This window comes from Vipera ursinii (assembly GCF_947247035.1).
Source record: "Vipera ursinii genome assembly, chromosome: 2".
NCBI classification, from domain to species: Eukaryota; Metazoa; Chordata; class Lepidosauria; order Squamata; family Viperidae; genus Vipera; species Vipera ursinii.
In genome coordinates this window covers 111,981,689-111,999,227 of record NC_139513.1, presented here as the reverse complement: position 1 = coordinate 111,999,227, position 17,539 = coordinate 111,981,689, and the positions used below count along the sequence as shown (strand labels likewise).

At 40.3% G+C, this 17,539-nt stretch overlaps 1 protein-coding gene across 2 annotated transcripts in view; it reads right to left on the bottom strand.

Moving 5' to 3' along the window:
• Positions 1-17,539, bottom strand: part of USP43 (ubiquitin specific peptidase 43) — a 113,559-nt gene that overhangs the window by 17,819 nt on the left and 78,201 nt on the right. For both annotated transcript variants that reach the window (XM_083352330.1, XM_083352331.1), the window contains exons 7-8: positions 14,092-14,254; positions 5,610-5,721 (exon numbers count right to left, since the gene is read on the bottom strand). In XM_083352330.1, the coding sequence (XP_083208456.1) occupies positions 5,610-5,721; positions 14,092-14,254 (275 nt within the window). The remainder of the gene's footprint in view (positions 1-5,609; positions 5,722-14,091; positions 14,255-17,539) is intronic.

Below are 17,539 nucleotides of genomic sequence, written 5' to 3'. Positions count from 1 at the left end.
GAATTCCATTTTCTGTCTAGAAACCTACAATTGCCTTTCAAGTGCACATGATAGTATTTCTGTGTCATGCTGCTAACATCTATTTCCTTGACTGTTTCCTTCTCAACATTATTGACCAGACTACTTAGATGACACATGGCGAGAATCAGAGGAGCTTGAGGCAAGGTATATACAGTGCTGTGAAGAAATCACAGAAGATAAGAAAAACTATAAGCAGTTGCTTAGCCAAAGCCAGAGAGCGATAAAGATTGTAGGCGAGGGACACCAGAATAGAACAGGAGCTCAAGCAGTGTCTTTGCCCTAGGGGTTGAGGAATAAGTATTGTAATTACAGCTTTCCAGGACTAATGAATGGGGGCAGCCTTCTAGGTTTGCCAACCACAATACGTAAAATGCCCTGGTAATCTCACGGCCCCAATGAAAGCTATCAGATTTGGAGAGTGGGTTCTCGTGACAAAAAATTAGATCAGTTAAAGAAAAAGGGGCTGCATCTGCACCAGGTGGGTTATGTTTTCAGGCTTGGAATATGAGCAAAGCCCTTGTTATTTAAGGATGTCAGTTACTAAAGTCTAACTCCAGAAAGTCCCAATTAAACACACCCAAACCCAAAGCATTGTCCCTATGTTCCTTTGATTGACGGTAACCAGTATGAATTCACTTTCTTTTTAGCTCTCTTCCTAGAGTTAATAAAGACAAACAGACTGATTAAACAAAAAGCAGGCAGCATCAATGGAATAAGAAAACCAGACAGCCAGTGGTTAAGAGTGAGGAGAGCCAAATTCTAGTGCATTTTCAGCCAAAACAGCTCATCTGGTATCAGCCTCACAAGGTAGATCAGACCAGAAAATCAACTCCACAGGAAAATTAGAACAATATTGACTTAAGCTATAATAACAAATCTTGCAGAAGTGATTGTGTTTTTCCTCCCCTCCCTTCCTGGACTCATTCTGTGTCTCTTCTTACTACTGTCTCTGTTCACAGGACTTAAGGAATGCTTCTGTTCTGTTTTATTTACACACGGTTTCCCAATATTTGCCTCAAATTGGCTGGTAATTATGGACCATTTCTTTCCTCTCAGCCCAAGAACCAGTGTGTAGTGCAGTAGTGAGGGTATCATTTGAAAATTATTTAAATGTGGTTCAGAAGTTTATTCTTTATGTAGAGAAAGTAATACAGACAACCATCACAATATGTTGTGATTCAGGTGCAGGGCTAAGAGCTGGGAGACCCAGGTTCAAGTTCACAGAAGGTCACTGGGTGACCTGGAGGCTGTCACTCTCTCTTAGCCCAGCTTACCACACAGGATTGTTGTGGGGAGAAAAACAGGTGGAGGAAGCAGTATGTACATTGCCTTGAGCTCCTGTAGAAAAAAGGCGGGATATCAATCTAACACATGCGAATAAAAGCAAATATTGTTCCTGAGCCCAACTTTCTGCAGTGCATCTGAGCTTAATTTTCTTTATATTTCAAGTTGACGTCTGACAGAAGGGACCATATAGTCTGTAGGGATCTTCTTGTTCCTTTCCTGGTGGTTTGAACAAAGTTCTGCAATTGAACAGCTCATTTAGAGCCGGAAATAGGAAATCAACTTAGTTAGGTTTCACAGGCTGCCCTTATTGCCCTGGCCTACGGCGAGGAAGACGTTATGGCACTCAAAAGCCTCTTTTGAGCAAGGTGGTTCTGGTAAGGGTCTCCATCTTAGCATTTCATCTCTAGAAGCTATGGGGCAGCTCCCCTGTGGACAAAGTGTGCTGCTGGCTCCCCACTTTCTATGAGTCCTTTACTTGCTGATGCAGAACAGTTGTTCCTACAAGCCAAATGCAGAATGGCATATAAAAATATTGGAAGCTGTCACTTAATCCATTTCATTCAATGTGGTCTACAAAACAGTTTTCTGGAGTCTGAGTAGGAATCTTTTCTGATTTCCTTCCCCCCTCCCCCCGCCAACCCAAGATGCAGAAAAATAATCCTGTGTGGTATTCGGACTGAGCAGAAAAACTGAGTGGCCAAAAAATATCCAGTGTTTTTCCATGGCTAAAAGTAATCTGGATCTCTTTGGTTCTTGTTTAACAACTTCACCACCATGTTATTCCTACAAATATTTTTGTATGTTCATGTTCCTTCAAATCTTATGAAGTATCCCACATGCATGACCCACAGCACACAACAGGGCTTCCCAAATTATCTATACTTGGCAGAGTAGAGGCTCCCATGCCCCAACCCAATCTTCTCTTCACCACAAACCTTGTAGATTTGAAGCAGTGCAGTTTGTTCTGCACATGCCAGATGTATCGTATGCAGCAATGCTCAGATAATATGATTTTAAGCACCGCTTTTGAGTCTATCTAAGTAGGAATCTCCAGATGAGAAATAAATGGAGTCACTTCATTTTTACCCTGGCAGTAAGACTGAGCAAATGAAAAAAAAACCTTAATGAAACAAATCATATGGCATACTAATGTGTTAATGATGAGTTTTAATACTGTCCCCTGGAATCAAGTGATCCTACACACTGACTGACTTAAGAAGTGGCATTATTTTCTTCCAAACAGTTCACAATGGGCAACTGGTCATTGAAGCTGATAGGTCAACTGGAAATGCTGCAGTGTGGATGCATCCTTAAGAGTTTTTCTTAACTTCCAAAATATACTGACGAAAGAACAAAAGATATAATACACTGTTCATTTTTTTTTATAAAGCAGTCCTGAAGTGACTGAACTTTCAAAAGTCTTAATAAGAAAATGATGTTGTAATATTACCTCTCTATGGCTATAATGCACTCTCCTTACTCTGAAGTACATCACATCAGGGTTAGCTTTGGAGTCCTTATGCAGAACTTTATCTTTGTATGTAAAATATATGAAGTAATAAATTTGTCTTTGATCATGGGAAAAATGCTTTTCATTTATCTATGAGCAACCCCTGACAACCCATGACTTCTTAGATTTCTACAAAGAAATTAGAGGACAAGAGGTGATCTCTTTGTAGGAATGAATTCCTAAATTTATTATTATATCTCTACACTTGCCACAAGAATTATGGATGCTGAGATTTCCTGGGCCCAGAAGAGCTGCTGAGAACAAAAATCACAGCATTCTATTTTGTGCATCAGCCATATATGATGCCGTGCCTAGTGGCTTCATTGGAAGCAGAGTGAAATTTTGCATCTGCTCTGGCAACCTGAGGCCAATATTGTAAATGTAATTAACATGAATGTAGCTCCTACGGATTTTGCCACCACCCAGAGAGCTTTGGAGATCAACATGGCAAGAAAAGTTTATCGGTCTCTTGCTGTTATTCCATTCTATGCCACAGAGGTCCCCAACCCCCGGTCCGAGGACCAGTACCGGTCTGTGGTCCACCAGCAACCAGTCCATGCAAAAATGCAAAGCCCCATCCGTGGGATGCAGGCAGCATGCAAAACCACGCCCCCTCCGGTCCAGAAAAAAACCTTTCTCCATGGATCTGGTCCCTAGTGCCCGAAAGGTTGGGGGCTGATGCTATAAGATATAGTTTAGCCACAGAAATGTAAATAAAACAAAAACACAACATAATGCACCTGCTTTCAGGCAAAGTGCAAAACCCACAGATTGCAAAACAAACAAACAAAAAACAAACAAACCACCCAACAACTCCACATCCAGTTATCCACAAACAAAATCCTTGGTAAGTTTTTTTTTAAACTATCTGGAAACAAGGTAAGTGAGTACACTCAGTTCTACGTATCTTCAGGATCCGTTTAGTCCCTGGTGATTGTACCTCACTGACCCTTCTGCCTTTGAAATGAACAGTTGCCATTCACGAGAATGAGAAAAACAGCAGTGAGCTCAGCAATACACTGTAATGTGTCAAATCCTACCCACGAGAACTATACACTGCTTTGACTTCCATATTGGAAGAGAAGCTCTGGAATTGCAGGAACACGAATGGAGCCCCTGTCTAAAATTTACAGGTTGTCCTTGCTTAAGTAGACAATTGGGCTGGCAACTCAGTCACTAAGCACTGCAGAAAATCACAGTGACCATGACAGGCTTATGACCTTACTTCTCCTTTGGTCATTAAGAGATTGCCACAGCCATTAAGCAAAACATTTGGGGACTGCAATTTACAATTTTACATCCTCCTTCTCTTGGCTTGTTGCAAGCCAGTTGTGAAATGCCCGAATGGCGGTCATGTAACCACATGTGACGGTTGAAAATGCTGTTCTTTTTTAGAAAACCATCATAACTTCAAAGGATCACCAAACAAGGCAGTCAGTAAGCAAGCACTACCTTTACTAAAAGCAGCCAAATGGATATGTACAGGTTGCAAAGCATCACTTTCAAGTGAAAATGAAGTGTTACACACCCCAATAATCTACTCACAGGAGTCTCTGTAATATATATTTCCTTATCCATAAGGCTACTTCACTTGCACATTATAAAGGTATCATCTCCTATCAAACATTCAGCATGAACGTGGAAAGGAAAGGAAAGCTATAATTACAGACCCTGTGAGAATATTTGTTCAACTAAGTACATGAAACTAGTACATGAAACTCCTTCATTATTCCTGATTTTTTTATTTCCAAAAGTTTCAGTGGAAAGAGCAAAGGGGATTAATAGACTCAAAAGAAAAAAAAACGCTTTCTCCACTGAGATGCTAAAGAGCAATAATCACGTAGGAGAAATAGAACCAGCAAGCATCTAAAAGCGACTATCCTGAATCTGGATTCGATTATCAATCTTCATTTTGTACAGGAAATTAATTTTAGCTCCCTCGTGACAAATGATTATGATTTAACCAGCTGTAATTTAATTAAAACTCTACTCACTTAAAACAAGTCTGGAAGGCTAGAGACATGCAGGAAAAATATAACATTTTAAGTGACTCATTTGTCCCTAAGCAAACTCAGGAAGCGATCAGAAGTTTCTAAGTTACAAAAGTAAGAAAAACAGTTCCACCCTGCCCAGCTCTCCCTTCCCTTCCCTTTCCTCTATTGCTTCTTCGGTATCAGACTGCAGTTCATGAAGTCTCATAAGTAGGCCTGGTAACCTGACATCTGAGAAGGCATCACCAACACTAGTACAACGTTGGCATGACAATTACTCTTGTCATTATAGTTTCGAAGAATAAACATAGGCCACTCCTTAGGACAAGGGAGGCCAAAGCGAGACTTTAAGCTACTTTGGAGGTTCTAAGAGCATTTGGTGATTTTTTTACTCCAAAAATCGATGGCATGGGTTCCAGTCAATTTTTTTTTAATCCCATTCTCCAAAGACTCAGGCCGGCTTACAATCTAAGAAGCACAAATCAATGTCCTTAGCAATAGCCTTCATTCTATGTATATGCCTGCTTATTAGGGCTTTCGCCCCCCCCCCCCCAAGCGGCATTATTACAAAGTCAGCTTATTGCCCTCAACAATCTGGGTCCTCATTTTACCTACCTAATTTGAGGAAACAAGCTTGTGAAAAGTGTAAAATTGAAAACCGGCTTCATTCTGGCTTAAGCACTTATAAAGGAATGAAGAGCCGTCTCCTGCCTATGAACGCACAGAGATAGTTTTTGGTGCTCTTCTCCTTAGTAAATTGTTATAATCACAATTTGACTGAGATATCAGGACAGACTTACCTGCACGTGGGCCTCTCTTCTCATCAAATAGCGCATTTTGCCTAGGATACATTGCTGCAGCTGTTCCCAGGACATAGCTCTATCTTCTCGCATCAGTAGCGGAGGGCCAAACCTGGGGAGGGAAAAAAAAACACATTAATGACACGTGTTAAGAGGCTACATTTGTTCTATTTTATTATTTATTTATTTATTTTAATCCCATTTATATCCCGCCCTTCTCTGAAGACTCAGGGCGGCTTACAATTTAAGCACAAACCAATGTGCTTAGCAATAGCCTTCATTCTATGTATATGCCTGCTTATTAGGGCTTTCGCCCCCCCCCAGCGACATTTTTACAAAGTCAGCTTATTGCCCCCAGCAATCTGGGTCCTCATTTTACCTACCTCAGAAGGATGGAAGGCTGAGTCAACCTTGAGCCTGGTGGGACTCGAACCTGCACTAATTGCAGGCAGCTGGTGTTACTTAAGGAGGCATTAGCCCACTGCTCCACCAAAGCTCTTTTAGAAGATGTCTCTTCTAGAGACATCTGCAAGACAACAAAGCCTTAGTTATAGGTTGTCCTTGACTTACAACCACAAATGGAACCAGGATTTCTATGGCTAAGCAAGGTGGTTGTTAATTGAGTTGTCCCTCGTTTTATGACCCTTTTTGCCACAATTGTTAAGTGAATCCCTGCAGTTGTTTTATGTGAATCAGTGAATCAGTTGTTAAGTGAGCCAGCTTCCCCAATTCACATTTGCTTGCCGGAAGCTGGCTGGGAAGGTTGCAAATGGTGATGACATGATCTGGGACACTGCATCTGTCACAAATATGTATGCCGGTTGCCAAGCGCTCAAATCTTGATCGTGTCACCGTGAGGATGCTGCAATGGGCAAGAGCCTGAGGACTGGTGGTAAGCCACTTTTTTCAATGTCACCGTAACTTTGAATGGTTGCTAAACGAATTATTGTAAGTTGAGGACCTGTATCTCTAGTCACCTAAAGAGACAAACCATGCTAAATGATACCCATCCACTGAAAATAGTACCAACACAGAAAAAAGAAGTATCAAACTGACAAGTGCTAAAATTGGTATATTCATCAAAAGGCACCAAAAATTACAAGTGAAACAAGGGCTTTCCCCCCCTCTACAGGGAACTGTATCATTAAGCTATTCATATACCAGCTTGAAAACTGAAGTTTTGTTCTTATGTAACCCTGACCATATTGATGATTAAAACATTTGTTTTTCAAAACATGAAGTTCAAAGTACATTCTAAAATAATTGATTTATTATTAGGCCACCCACAAAGCTAAAAAAAAGGCAAGATAAAGACCTAAAAATATAAGGAGGAGGATAGTTTGGCATACGACAAGCATAATAAGATGCATTAATTGGACCCTTGTGGGCCCTATTCCTGACAAACCAAATCTCACAAGATATCATTTCTTCAATTCTGCATTTACAAATAAAGAAACTTCCACTAATTTAAATCCCTATGCTTTCAGATTACAGATTCTCTTTACTCATAAAATTGAAAGGATTCTTAACAAATCTGTGCCTCTTTCACCTCTTCCTTTTTGGGTGGGGTAATAATCATACCTTTCGTTTAATGCTATCTTTTAAATGGTTTCTTTTTTTACAGGTAATTTTATTAAAGATTATCATTACAATAGCAAAAACTAACAAACTAATGCAAAATTAGAAAGAAAGAGTAAAGGTGCAGAGTAGAAAAAGGTATAAAGAAAAAAAAAGTAAGTATATACCAAAGGAAACATAGTATATAAAGAAATGACTTCCAACTTTCATCACACAATTTTAATAACTTTTCATCTCCTCTTAAATTACAATACAATCTCTTCTTCCCATATCCCATCTCTTATGTTCAATAGTCTCAAGCATTATTCAGACACGAAATTATCACTAATTTCTACCCAGCCATTTTAAATTATACATACCTGTGTAATCTACATGCTGTAATAACTTTAATAAATTTGGTTTCATTATCTACATTAATTCTGTATTAATATTACTACATCAAGCATCCTTCTATTGCTTTGGAGAGATCTCAATAGATCTTAATAAATGTTTTTTTGTGCTTTGTTAGCAATACAATTTTTTTTTAAAAAAAAGCATAAGAGTTTGGTGAAATATAAGTAAACAAACAGAGTTAAGGGTGTCATTATAAAACCAAACAATACTGTATGTATAACTAGGGCTACCATAACTGGCCTGTAAAAATCCAGTGACAACCCATCAGGAGCAAAGAGCTAGGCCAGGGGTAGGCAACCTTGGCTCTTCTATGACTCATGGACTTCAACTCCCAGAATTCCTGAGCCAGCATGGCTCAGCTTGGAATCCTCTCGTTTTCCCTCAGCATGGCTGGCTCAGGAATTCTGAGAGTTGAAGTCCATGAGTCATAAAAGAGCCAAGGTTGCCTAGCCCTGAGCTAGGCTTTTCTAGGTCTCTGTATTACCACCTAGTGGTCATTTGGATATCTGCTCAAAATATGTTATGATTTGGAAGACTTAACCCTCTGAAAATGTCTTTTGTTTGGCTTACCAAAGAAATGTTTCCAAAGAAATTTAAAGGTATAGAAAACATTTCAATTCTGAAATAAAACTAGGGGCAACATGAATACATCAGATAATATTTTGATGTATCTCTTTCAATTTAAATATGTTACCTGGAACTCTTACATTTAGTTAGCATCTGATCAGAAATTTCCTTTAATTTATTCTAAATTGATAATATAAAAACTCCAGGGAAAAAGAAAGATAGGCAAAAGGGAAGGGGTTTCATAAATTTAGCCCAGGGATAGGTTTGCTTACAGGTTGTGACCATTGCCCTAATAGAAAATGAAATCATAATTTTTATTTCAAAATCAAGACGATAATTGTTTTTAGAGAAAGCCAGGCTTAGCTAGTCCATCTGCGGCAAACATTTGGAGTAGGCAAGATTTGCATTGTCAGATTTTTTTTCTTTGGCATAAAGAAAATCATATGGAGTTGGATCAATTTCTCTTGATTCTATAATTAAAAGCAAATGTAACTCACTCCATGTATCAATTTCAAGAGGAGGAAATAGCGGGTAGTTTGGTGTTGTTCTACTTACCCAATCTCTTTTGCCTTTTTGTTTTGAAGGCTATTCCTCTCCTTTTAGAGAAAGATAAGCATGTTTTACTTTGGGATTTGAGAGCCAAACAATTCCACCTTTTGACTTGAAGTGCTTGACTTCTGCCTCTGAAAAGGGCTTCAGGTTCTGTCGGAAGCTGGGCCTTAAAGACTGTGGAGGTAGCAGCAAGACTGAAACTGACAGGCTGAAACTCTTCAGGTTCCTTCCCTTTGCTTGTGCAACTCACCGAACCAACCCAGTGATGCCCTCGACGCGATGTCCCGTTGCCTTGAGGCGGTCCGGGTTTGGATGAGGAGAAACAGGCTTCGTCTCAACCCTGCCAAGACTGAGTGGCTGTACGTACCGGCATCTCGGGTTAACCAGTTTGTTCCATCATTAAGGATGGGGGGTGAGGTGTTACCCCCCCGTTGATAGGGCTCGCAACTTGGGCGTCCTCCTGGACTCACGGCTCAACTTTGAAGATCAAATAGGAGCCGTGACCAGGGGGGCTTTTGCCCAGGTTCGCCTGGTGCGCTAGTTGTGGCCCTATCTGGACCGAGATGCCCTACGCACAGTCACCCATGCGCTCGTGACCTCCCGGTTAGACTACTGCAACGCTCTCTACATGGGGCTGCCTTTGAGGACCACTCAGAGGCTTCAACTGGTGCAGAATGCAGCCACGCAAGTTGTGATGGGAGTTTCCTGATACTCCCGTGTAACACCTCTTCTCTGCGAGCTGCATTTGCTTCCGGTTGCCCTCCGAGTGAGATTCAAGGTGCTGGTGATGACCTATAAAGCCCTAAATGGCTTGGGTCTGGATTATCTGAGGGAGCACCTGCTGCCGGCATCAACTTCCCATTGTCTTGTGCGCTCCCACAGGGAGGGTCTTCTTAGGGTACTGCCAGTAAAGGATTGCCAGCGGGTGACTCCCAGAGAGAGGGCCTTCCCTGTGGGTGCGCCTGCCCTCTGGAACCAACTTCCGATGGAACTTAGGACTGCTTCCGACCTCTGCTCATTCCACCGGGACCTGAAAACTTGACTCTTTGAGCTGTCGGGCCTAGACTGAGGGGTTTTAATTGGGTTTTAATGTTTTAACTTTTTAAATTTTGGGCCCTAAATTTAATTAATTGTTTTAATTACTGTTTTAAATTTTTTAACTTTTGTATATGATTTTAATTGCCCGGTAAACTGCCCTGAGTCCTACGGGAATAGGGCGGTATATAAGTTAAATAAATAATAATAATTATACTCCACAGACATTAGAAGAAAATTAGGGACAATTTAAAGAAGCCAGGTAAATGGTCTTCCTTTACTAACACAACACTCCCCTAAACTCAAACATACCATTGCAATAAAGAAGAAATGCCCAGAAAGCTTAATTGCAGATGGCATAAACATCTAATAGATAAATAAACAAACCGACAACAGACTGAAACCTTAAAGCACATCTTCTACTTTCTTCCTCTGGCAGTAGACAAATTCTAATTTTTTGGTCTAGCTGCTATCACTATAAAACTATGAATTTTCTTTGTATTCTATATGCTGGGCTGCACTAACCCCTTTAACTAAAATAAATAAATTTTAAAAAAAGAATAGAAAGGACCAAATGTTTAAAAAGGTCTTCTTGCCCATGGAAAAGATTGGGGAAAATCGGCTGAGCTTGCCTGTAAAATACGGAAATATTGCTAGACAAATTTATCAAGCATAAAACTCAGCATCTCACAAGCTGTTTCCAGCTGATGATAGTTTATTAGCCACTGCAAGTATGCAGAGACTTACTTAATGACATTTGGGATATGCACAGTGAATTCATTATCCGCCTACAGTGCTTTGGCATTCAATCTCCCTCCCATGAGCAACTCATAGCCATGCTACGGAGTGCAGCTCCTCATTTTTAGCAAGAGGGGAAAAAGTGTTTTTGAAAAGGGGGTGGAGGGTGTGTGTGGAAGCACACGTACCCCAAATGGGTAAAACATAGTCCAGACCATGGAGCTGGCTCAGGATTCCTGCTCCAGGTCCAGCTGCATAGCAGGGATCTGGCAGAAATAACACCACTACTGTTCTAACTCAATTGCCTCAAGCTGAGTCTATTAACTTAATGCTACACTTGCTTTATCAGACCTTAACATTAACATTACAAAATCCAGGTGTTGTGCCAAATAACACAAAGGAAACTGTGCTTAACAAGCCCAGCTGCTGCTTATCTGGCTGCTAATCAGCAACCCTGCAGATCTTTGGATCCTGAGGGAAGCAAGTAGCTACCTTTCAGCATGAAGTTCTTTCCCTTTGATGTAGACTCTTCCTTCCAGTGTGGTTAGGGCACTTCTTTCTGTCAGCTTTGGGGACAGTAAGGAGGACCTGGTTTTTATCCTACAGAATAACCACCACACCCGTGAGCAGAATGGGACAACTCGCCAACAGCCAAGTCCACTGCAGCCAACTTGCCATGCGACAACTTGTCACAGCTGACTCACCACATGACAATTTGCTGTGGGCCAATTTAACAATTTTATTTAATTATTTAAAATGAATTAAAAATTACTTTTGTTTGCCATCCACATTTCATTCTGTCCCGCCTTTTGCATCCTTCCTTTAATGATTCTACCACCACTTCTTTGATTTTAGTGTAACTCTTGTTCCGCAGTGAGTTGTTCTTCAGCGACTGAGGCAAGTTGGCTTTGGTGAGTTGGCCCTGGTGAGTTGTCATAGACCTTCCCCCCCCCCAGTGAGAGGGGTCTAAAGAGGTTCTTTCACAAACACTGCAATGATTGCATAAAAACCATCGGTCACTGATTTCACATTTTCAATTCGCTATCAACTCACAGCAAAAATATTAAGATTTTCTCCAGGATAACATGTCCGTGGCCTGGCTTTTCAGGTCTTCCAACAATGCCCCAACAGACTCCCCATCTATCCTTGTGGGCGCCATCCTTTATTTTTCTTTCCTTCCAACTTTCCCAGCATTATAGATTAATGAAAAAGCAGGAGCTTCACAAAAGATGTCCAAAATATGATAATATGAAACTTGCCATTTGTTTCTCGAGTGAGAACTCTGCTATATAAACTTGTTTTCTTGGTTGATCCATAGTATACCCAGTGGTCTTTTCCAATAGTAAAGTTGAAAAGTGTCAATATTCTATCCTCTCTCATCAAACTTCAACTTTTGGAATTTCAGAGGGAGACACTGTTTGCACAATCCTGTTTTTTGTAGCTATAAACACATCACAATATCTGATATACTTTTTCAAGACCTTCACTGTTACTCTGCCAAGTACTAAACAGTGTGCTTCTTGATTCCATTACTGTTGGTATTGATTCTACAAGGCAAAGCTATCACTTCTCTATCTTAATTGTCAGTTCTAAGGTTGGTTGCCATGCCTGTTGTCATTAGTTTGTGCACTGTGTTAAGTCTCCTTTCTTGTGTACTGATATGTAGACTGACATCTTCCCAATTCGTTTGTCTCTGTGTCACTCTCCTGATTTGGTAACACAGTTTAGGGGGACTCTTTATTAAATCTCCTTGCAATATTTCTGCAGATTTTTCCACCAATTCCTGTAGTCTTCTAACATGGTAATGACTAGAATTCTGATTTAACTGCATTTTTAAGGAGCTAGAAATTTTTGTAAATAGAAAATATTTTTAAAGGTATCTTGGAAGTTGACATTTCTAGTGTTCAGAATTTTAGTATACTTATTCTACCTTTTTTGGATTTTTTTAAATGTCCTTTAGTATAGCTGTGTGAGGCTGGCCCTCTTTCTGAGTTTAGAAATCTTTTGGAAGGTTTTCCTGGTTTTTTCATGTTTCCATCTTCAGTGCCTTTACATATTTTGTTGTAATACTGCTTCTTGTCTCTTCAAACAGCTCTCTAAAATGCTTTACATTTCTTTCTGAGACCTGTCTTTCTTGGCTTCGGCTTCTTTTCTTGGCAACTTTTACCATTTATTCTGACATTCAATTTGCTTTCTTCTGTTTCTTGGAATTTGGCAGGTTCTTCTCATACTTGTTCTTAAGAAATCCTTTGATTTCATTCCACTCTTCCTCTGGTTCCCTGTCAACAAGTATGGGACTTCCTAATGTTGAAAATGGTGGGCATACGATCAAGAGTATATTGTGGAACGTGGCTGGCTTCTCTTTCACTTTTGCTTTGCTTAGAATTTACACACCAGTAATTCTAGACCTGTTCTACAGCCGGCTCCTGGTCACATCTTTACCACTATAAACGAGCTATCCTGCCTCACTGTAGTAATAATATGGTCAATTAGATTTATGTACACTGTACTCCGTTTGGTGAGGTCCACATACAGTATATAGGTTTGTTTTTGGTTGTTTGAAGAATGTATTAGGATTAAAAAAATCATTGGACTGGCAAAAACTGATACATCGTTCTTACACTTCATTTCTGTTTCCTAGGCCATACAATCAACCAGTTTTCTCCTTACTATTTCAAGCTTTTAACATCCCACTCTGTTTTTGCATGTTCCCTTTCAGATTGAACTTGATCATAAGACATATTAACCTCCTCTTCTTTTACATTATTGGTTGGAGCATAAACCTCCATGGCCATCATTATTAAACAGTTGTCCACAAAGTTTAACTGGTATTATTTGTTCATCAACTCCATTGTACTCAAGCACTGCTTTTAAATTAAAAATAAATAAATGAGTACACTGAAAGAACCTCAGGTATTCTTCAGCAGCAAGTTGAATGCCATCTGACCTAAGGGACCCATCATCTGCAATTGTATTTTTGATAACTTTATATTGTTTACCCATGTGGTTTTCCTGTGAGGGAGAATTTATTATTGTGCAATCTGAAATAACTCAAGATCTCTTGGGCAGCAGAAGTGTCAATCTTGCAGCTAATAACTGGATTTTTTCCCCCTTAATATTGCATGACCAATATCAGTCTTCTGGTAAGTATAGCCATCTGCACAGAACTCTTTATTTGGCATATGTATAACTGGCTTGCTTTTTTGCCCACATTTCATAAAAACCTCTTTTGGAGGGCATCTGACTTTGAAATATGTTAATCTTACCCAGGAAAATGTAAATAGTTTATAAGAGCAATAAATGGGTTTCTCAATTAAGTTGCAGTACCTGACTAACTTTATCTGGTACCTCCAAGGAACACAAGATCAGTGACAACCCATTTCCATATTGCTACCTTGAAAAATCTGTGCTGTGAGATGTTATCTTTTTAATGAATGGCTGGGAGGAATATAGTACAGCTTTTTTAGCTAGGACCTGCATGCAAAGTCCATTTGATTCCTTTCCCAGGAGCTCCTGATTGCAGAAAAATAGGTCAAGTGCCTGTTTTTGTTTGTTGTTGTTGTTGTTGTTGTTGTTGTACCCTGGTGTAGAAAGAGCCCTCCTGTCTACAAGGGCTTACCTCACAGCCTGTTGCCCTGTCCCGGCTAAATTACAGACAAGGAGCAGGATTCTGCCACCTCCACCATGGTGCAGGAACTCAGAAGACACGGCCCCATTATGAACCAAACGCTGCCCTTCTGGCTCTGCAGAATTGGGAGAAGATGGGAGACTCTGTGGGCAACCTGAAAAAAAGGAAAATATGTACAAATGCTTCAAATCTGGCTTAAAATACAGAGACTATGAAATTTTCAAAGAAATGTCAACAACACAAAAAACAGCCTGCCTCAAATAGGTCAATTTATTAATATGGATAAATCAGACAATGAGATCTTTCTCCCACGGGTAAGTGATTGCTTCTCACCTCTATGCATTGCTTTCTTTTCACAGAAAACGCTACATCCATTTTTTTTCTGATGGAGTAGGGGAAAAAGTGGAAAATGTGACCTGGCAATAGACCAGCCAATTAGTTTGTAATCAAGCTTGGAATCTGAACATACTTTCCCCACTCAGATCCACCATTACTGGGAAGATCACTCTAATTCTAAATAAGAGGGTCAGTCTTAGAAAGCCCATTGTATTCAGAGGTGTAAACTTTGGCATAATATCTTTGTTCTCAATTTATGATTTGGCATACTGTGGTCTCACCTTGTCAGCACTATCTGCTTTGGGACTTAATAAAGCGCTGGCTGAACTGAGGCAGAGGATTTGGGATCTAGATATCCAAAATGACAGAACCGACATTTCCCTTTTTTTTAGCACAACTGCTGCTCCTCTCTGGACTATCCCTAGGTATATTTTAACGTCTTATATGCCCTATAAAGAAAGCTATTTATGTTGGCCCAAATTGGGCACCACCTACTAAGAGCTGGAAGATATACAATTCTCCAAATGAAAGTGGAACTTGCTTTGTTTGGCAAAATCTGTCACACATGCGCTGTTCAAATGTCTGTTTGTACATCCAATAGCGATCCAACTTAATACTTCCAATTGTTAACATCTCTGCCATTGGGACTAGGAGGCCAATATTTTTGTATTGAAGTGATGGAATCTAGCACTGTGTTATAAGAGGGAGGAGCAAAAAGACATATCAGCCTTGAATTGTTGCTATGCAGAAAGGATCCTCCCTAATTTTTCACAACATTTATCAGATAGTTATGCAAGTATATGGCAAATGCTAACTATTAGGCAAAGTGCAATAAAAAAAATAATTCGAGCTATTACTCATGTTATTGTAGGTTTCCTATGCCTGACAGCTGCATCCATCCTTATCTTATTTGACCTCTCAGCAGCTGTTGATATCAACCGTGCTATTTTTCTGGATCAACCCAAAGCACAATATTGTGCTTATTCACCACCTTTCTTCAGGGTCAGTTCCAATCAGTGGTGATTGGGGAGGAGAGATCCTGCCCTGTGCCCCTACTCAGTGGAATGCCACAGGGGTTGGTGCATTCTTCTTTTCTATTCAACATCTGCATGATATTGCCGGGTGAGCTCACTCATTGCCATGGGGTGAGGGATCCTCAGATATGCTATTATCAATTGTACATCTCTGCCCCTGGTGAATTAAGTGATGCTGTTTCTTATCCTGGTATCTGGAGGCTGTGACGATCTGGGTGGGAAGCAACAGGCTTCCACTGAACTCTGGCAAAACTGAGTGGATTTGGGTTTTGAATCCCATCTTTGGTACTGGATGAGGTCACACTGCCCCAAACAGACATAATCTGAAGGTCTTCCTGGATTCACAACTCCTGTTCAAAAAGCAGGTGGCAGTCTTAGGATGGTCTTTGCACAAATGTGTCTTGCACACCAGTTGCACCCACTCATGGGCATTCATGCAGTACTGGTTAGACTGTTGCAATTCACTCTACACGGGGCTGCCCTTGAAAAGTATCTGGAAACTTCAGCTGGTGCAAAATGTAATGTTATAAGCAGTTATGTGTGTTTCTGGTAGAATGCGGTGGCTCAGTGGGTTAGGATGCTGAGCTTGTCGATCAGAAGGTCAACAGTTTGGCGGGTCGAATCCCGAGTGCCGCGTAACAGAGTGAGCGCCTGTTACTCTTCCCAGCTTCTGCCAACCTAGCAGTTCAAAAGCACATAAAAATGCAAGTAGAAAAATAGGGACCACTATGGTGGGAAGGTAACAGCGTTCCGTGCGCCTTTGGCATCTAGTCATGCCGGCCACAAGACCAAGGAGACGTCCTCGGACAAGCTCTTCGGCTTTGAAACAGAGATGAGCACCAGCCCCTAGAGTTGGAAATGACTAGCACGCATGTGCGGGGGAACCTTTACCTTTACCTTTAAGCAGTGGGCTTTTCTGCTGTGGTACCTGCACTGTGAAATCTTCTCCCATTTGAGGTGAGATTGGCCTCATCATTTCTAAAGCTTCTGGAAGTCCTTTAAGATCTGGCTATATCAGCAGGGACTCCAGGGGATGGGTGAACTAGTGAGATGGTTCTGCTATTCTTGTTTGTTTTAGCTTTGTTTTTAATAAATGCATTTAATTTATTTATTAACTGTTTTGGGCTCTCTTGCTTGTTCGTGAGTCAGGCGGCTATATAAACTGGTTTAATAAAATAAAATATTAAAACAACAAAAAGTTTTACCAGCAATAAACTCTTCAAAAAATTTTTTTAATCTTCTAGACTATGCTATAATTTTAGGATTTCCTGGTACTATCCCATGCAAATGCTAACTAAATACCATCTTGTTCAGTTTCCAAGCCCAATTGGCTGCAATTGTGACTATAAAACAATAGTTTCTGATGCAGTATATTGATTCTGGAACATTCCACAGAAAAGCCAGGACTAACCAGTCATACATTCATAGAAATACAAATATTATATTAATGTCTCCCCCTAAAACAAATGTTTGCCTAAATGATCTTATCTGATCCCTTCTACCAGGATAACTATTCCTGATCACTAGACCTAAGCTCTTTGGTCCAGCTAGCCTCATCTGTACCCCAATTTCCAGGTGGATCATTTCCTCTGTACAGATTTAGGCTGCCTAATCTATTAATGTCACCTGGCAATAGGACTGTCCCAAAAGCAGGATTTTTCGGGAAAATCCATCTCCCAGATCAGCTTACATACTGTCACCTCTCAAGTTTTTCAATTAAGGCTTCTTGTTTAGCCCAGAGAAACAATAAATCACTGACAGACTATGTCTTCAGACCCATTCTGGTTTTGCATTTACAAGCTCATTCTTTTAAAGAAATGTAGCCATCTGGACAGATGCTTGCCAGTCCCACAGCTCAGCTAAATGATTTTCCGCCTCTTCTCTTCTTCCTGAAGTTGCCCTTGTCAAAAGCTTCATCTCTGCAGATTCCTAACCCAACCAAACATCTAAGAATTCAGAGCTATAGAAATTCTCAAATGGGATAATTCCAAATATTATTTCTAAGCATTAATGTCTCTTCTGGGCTGTGTGAAGCCCGCATATTTGAATGTTCCCTACAGTTCTTACTC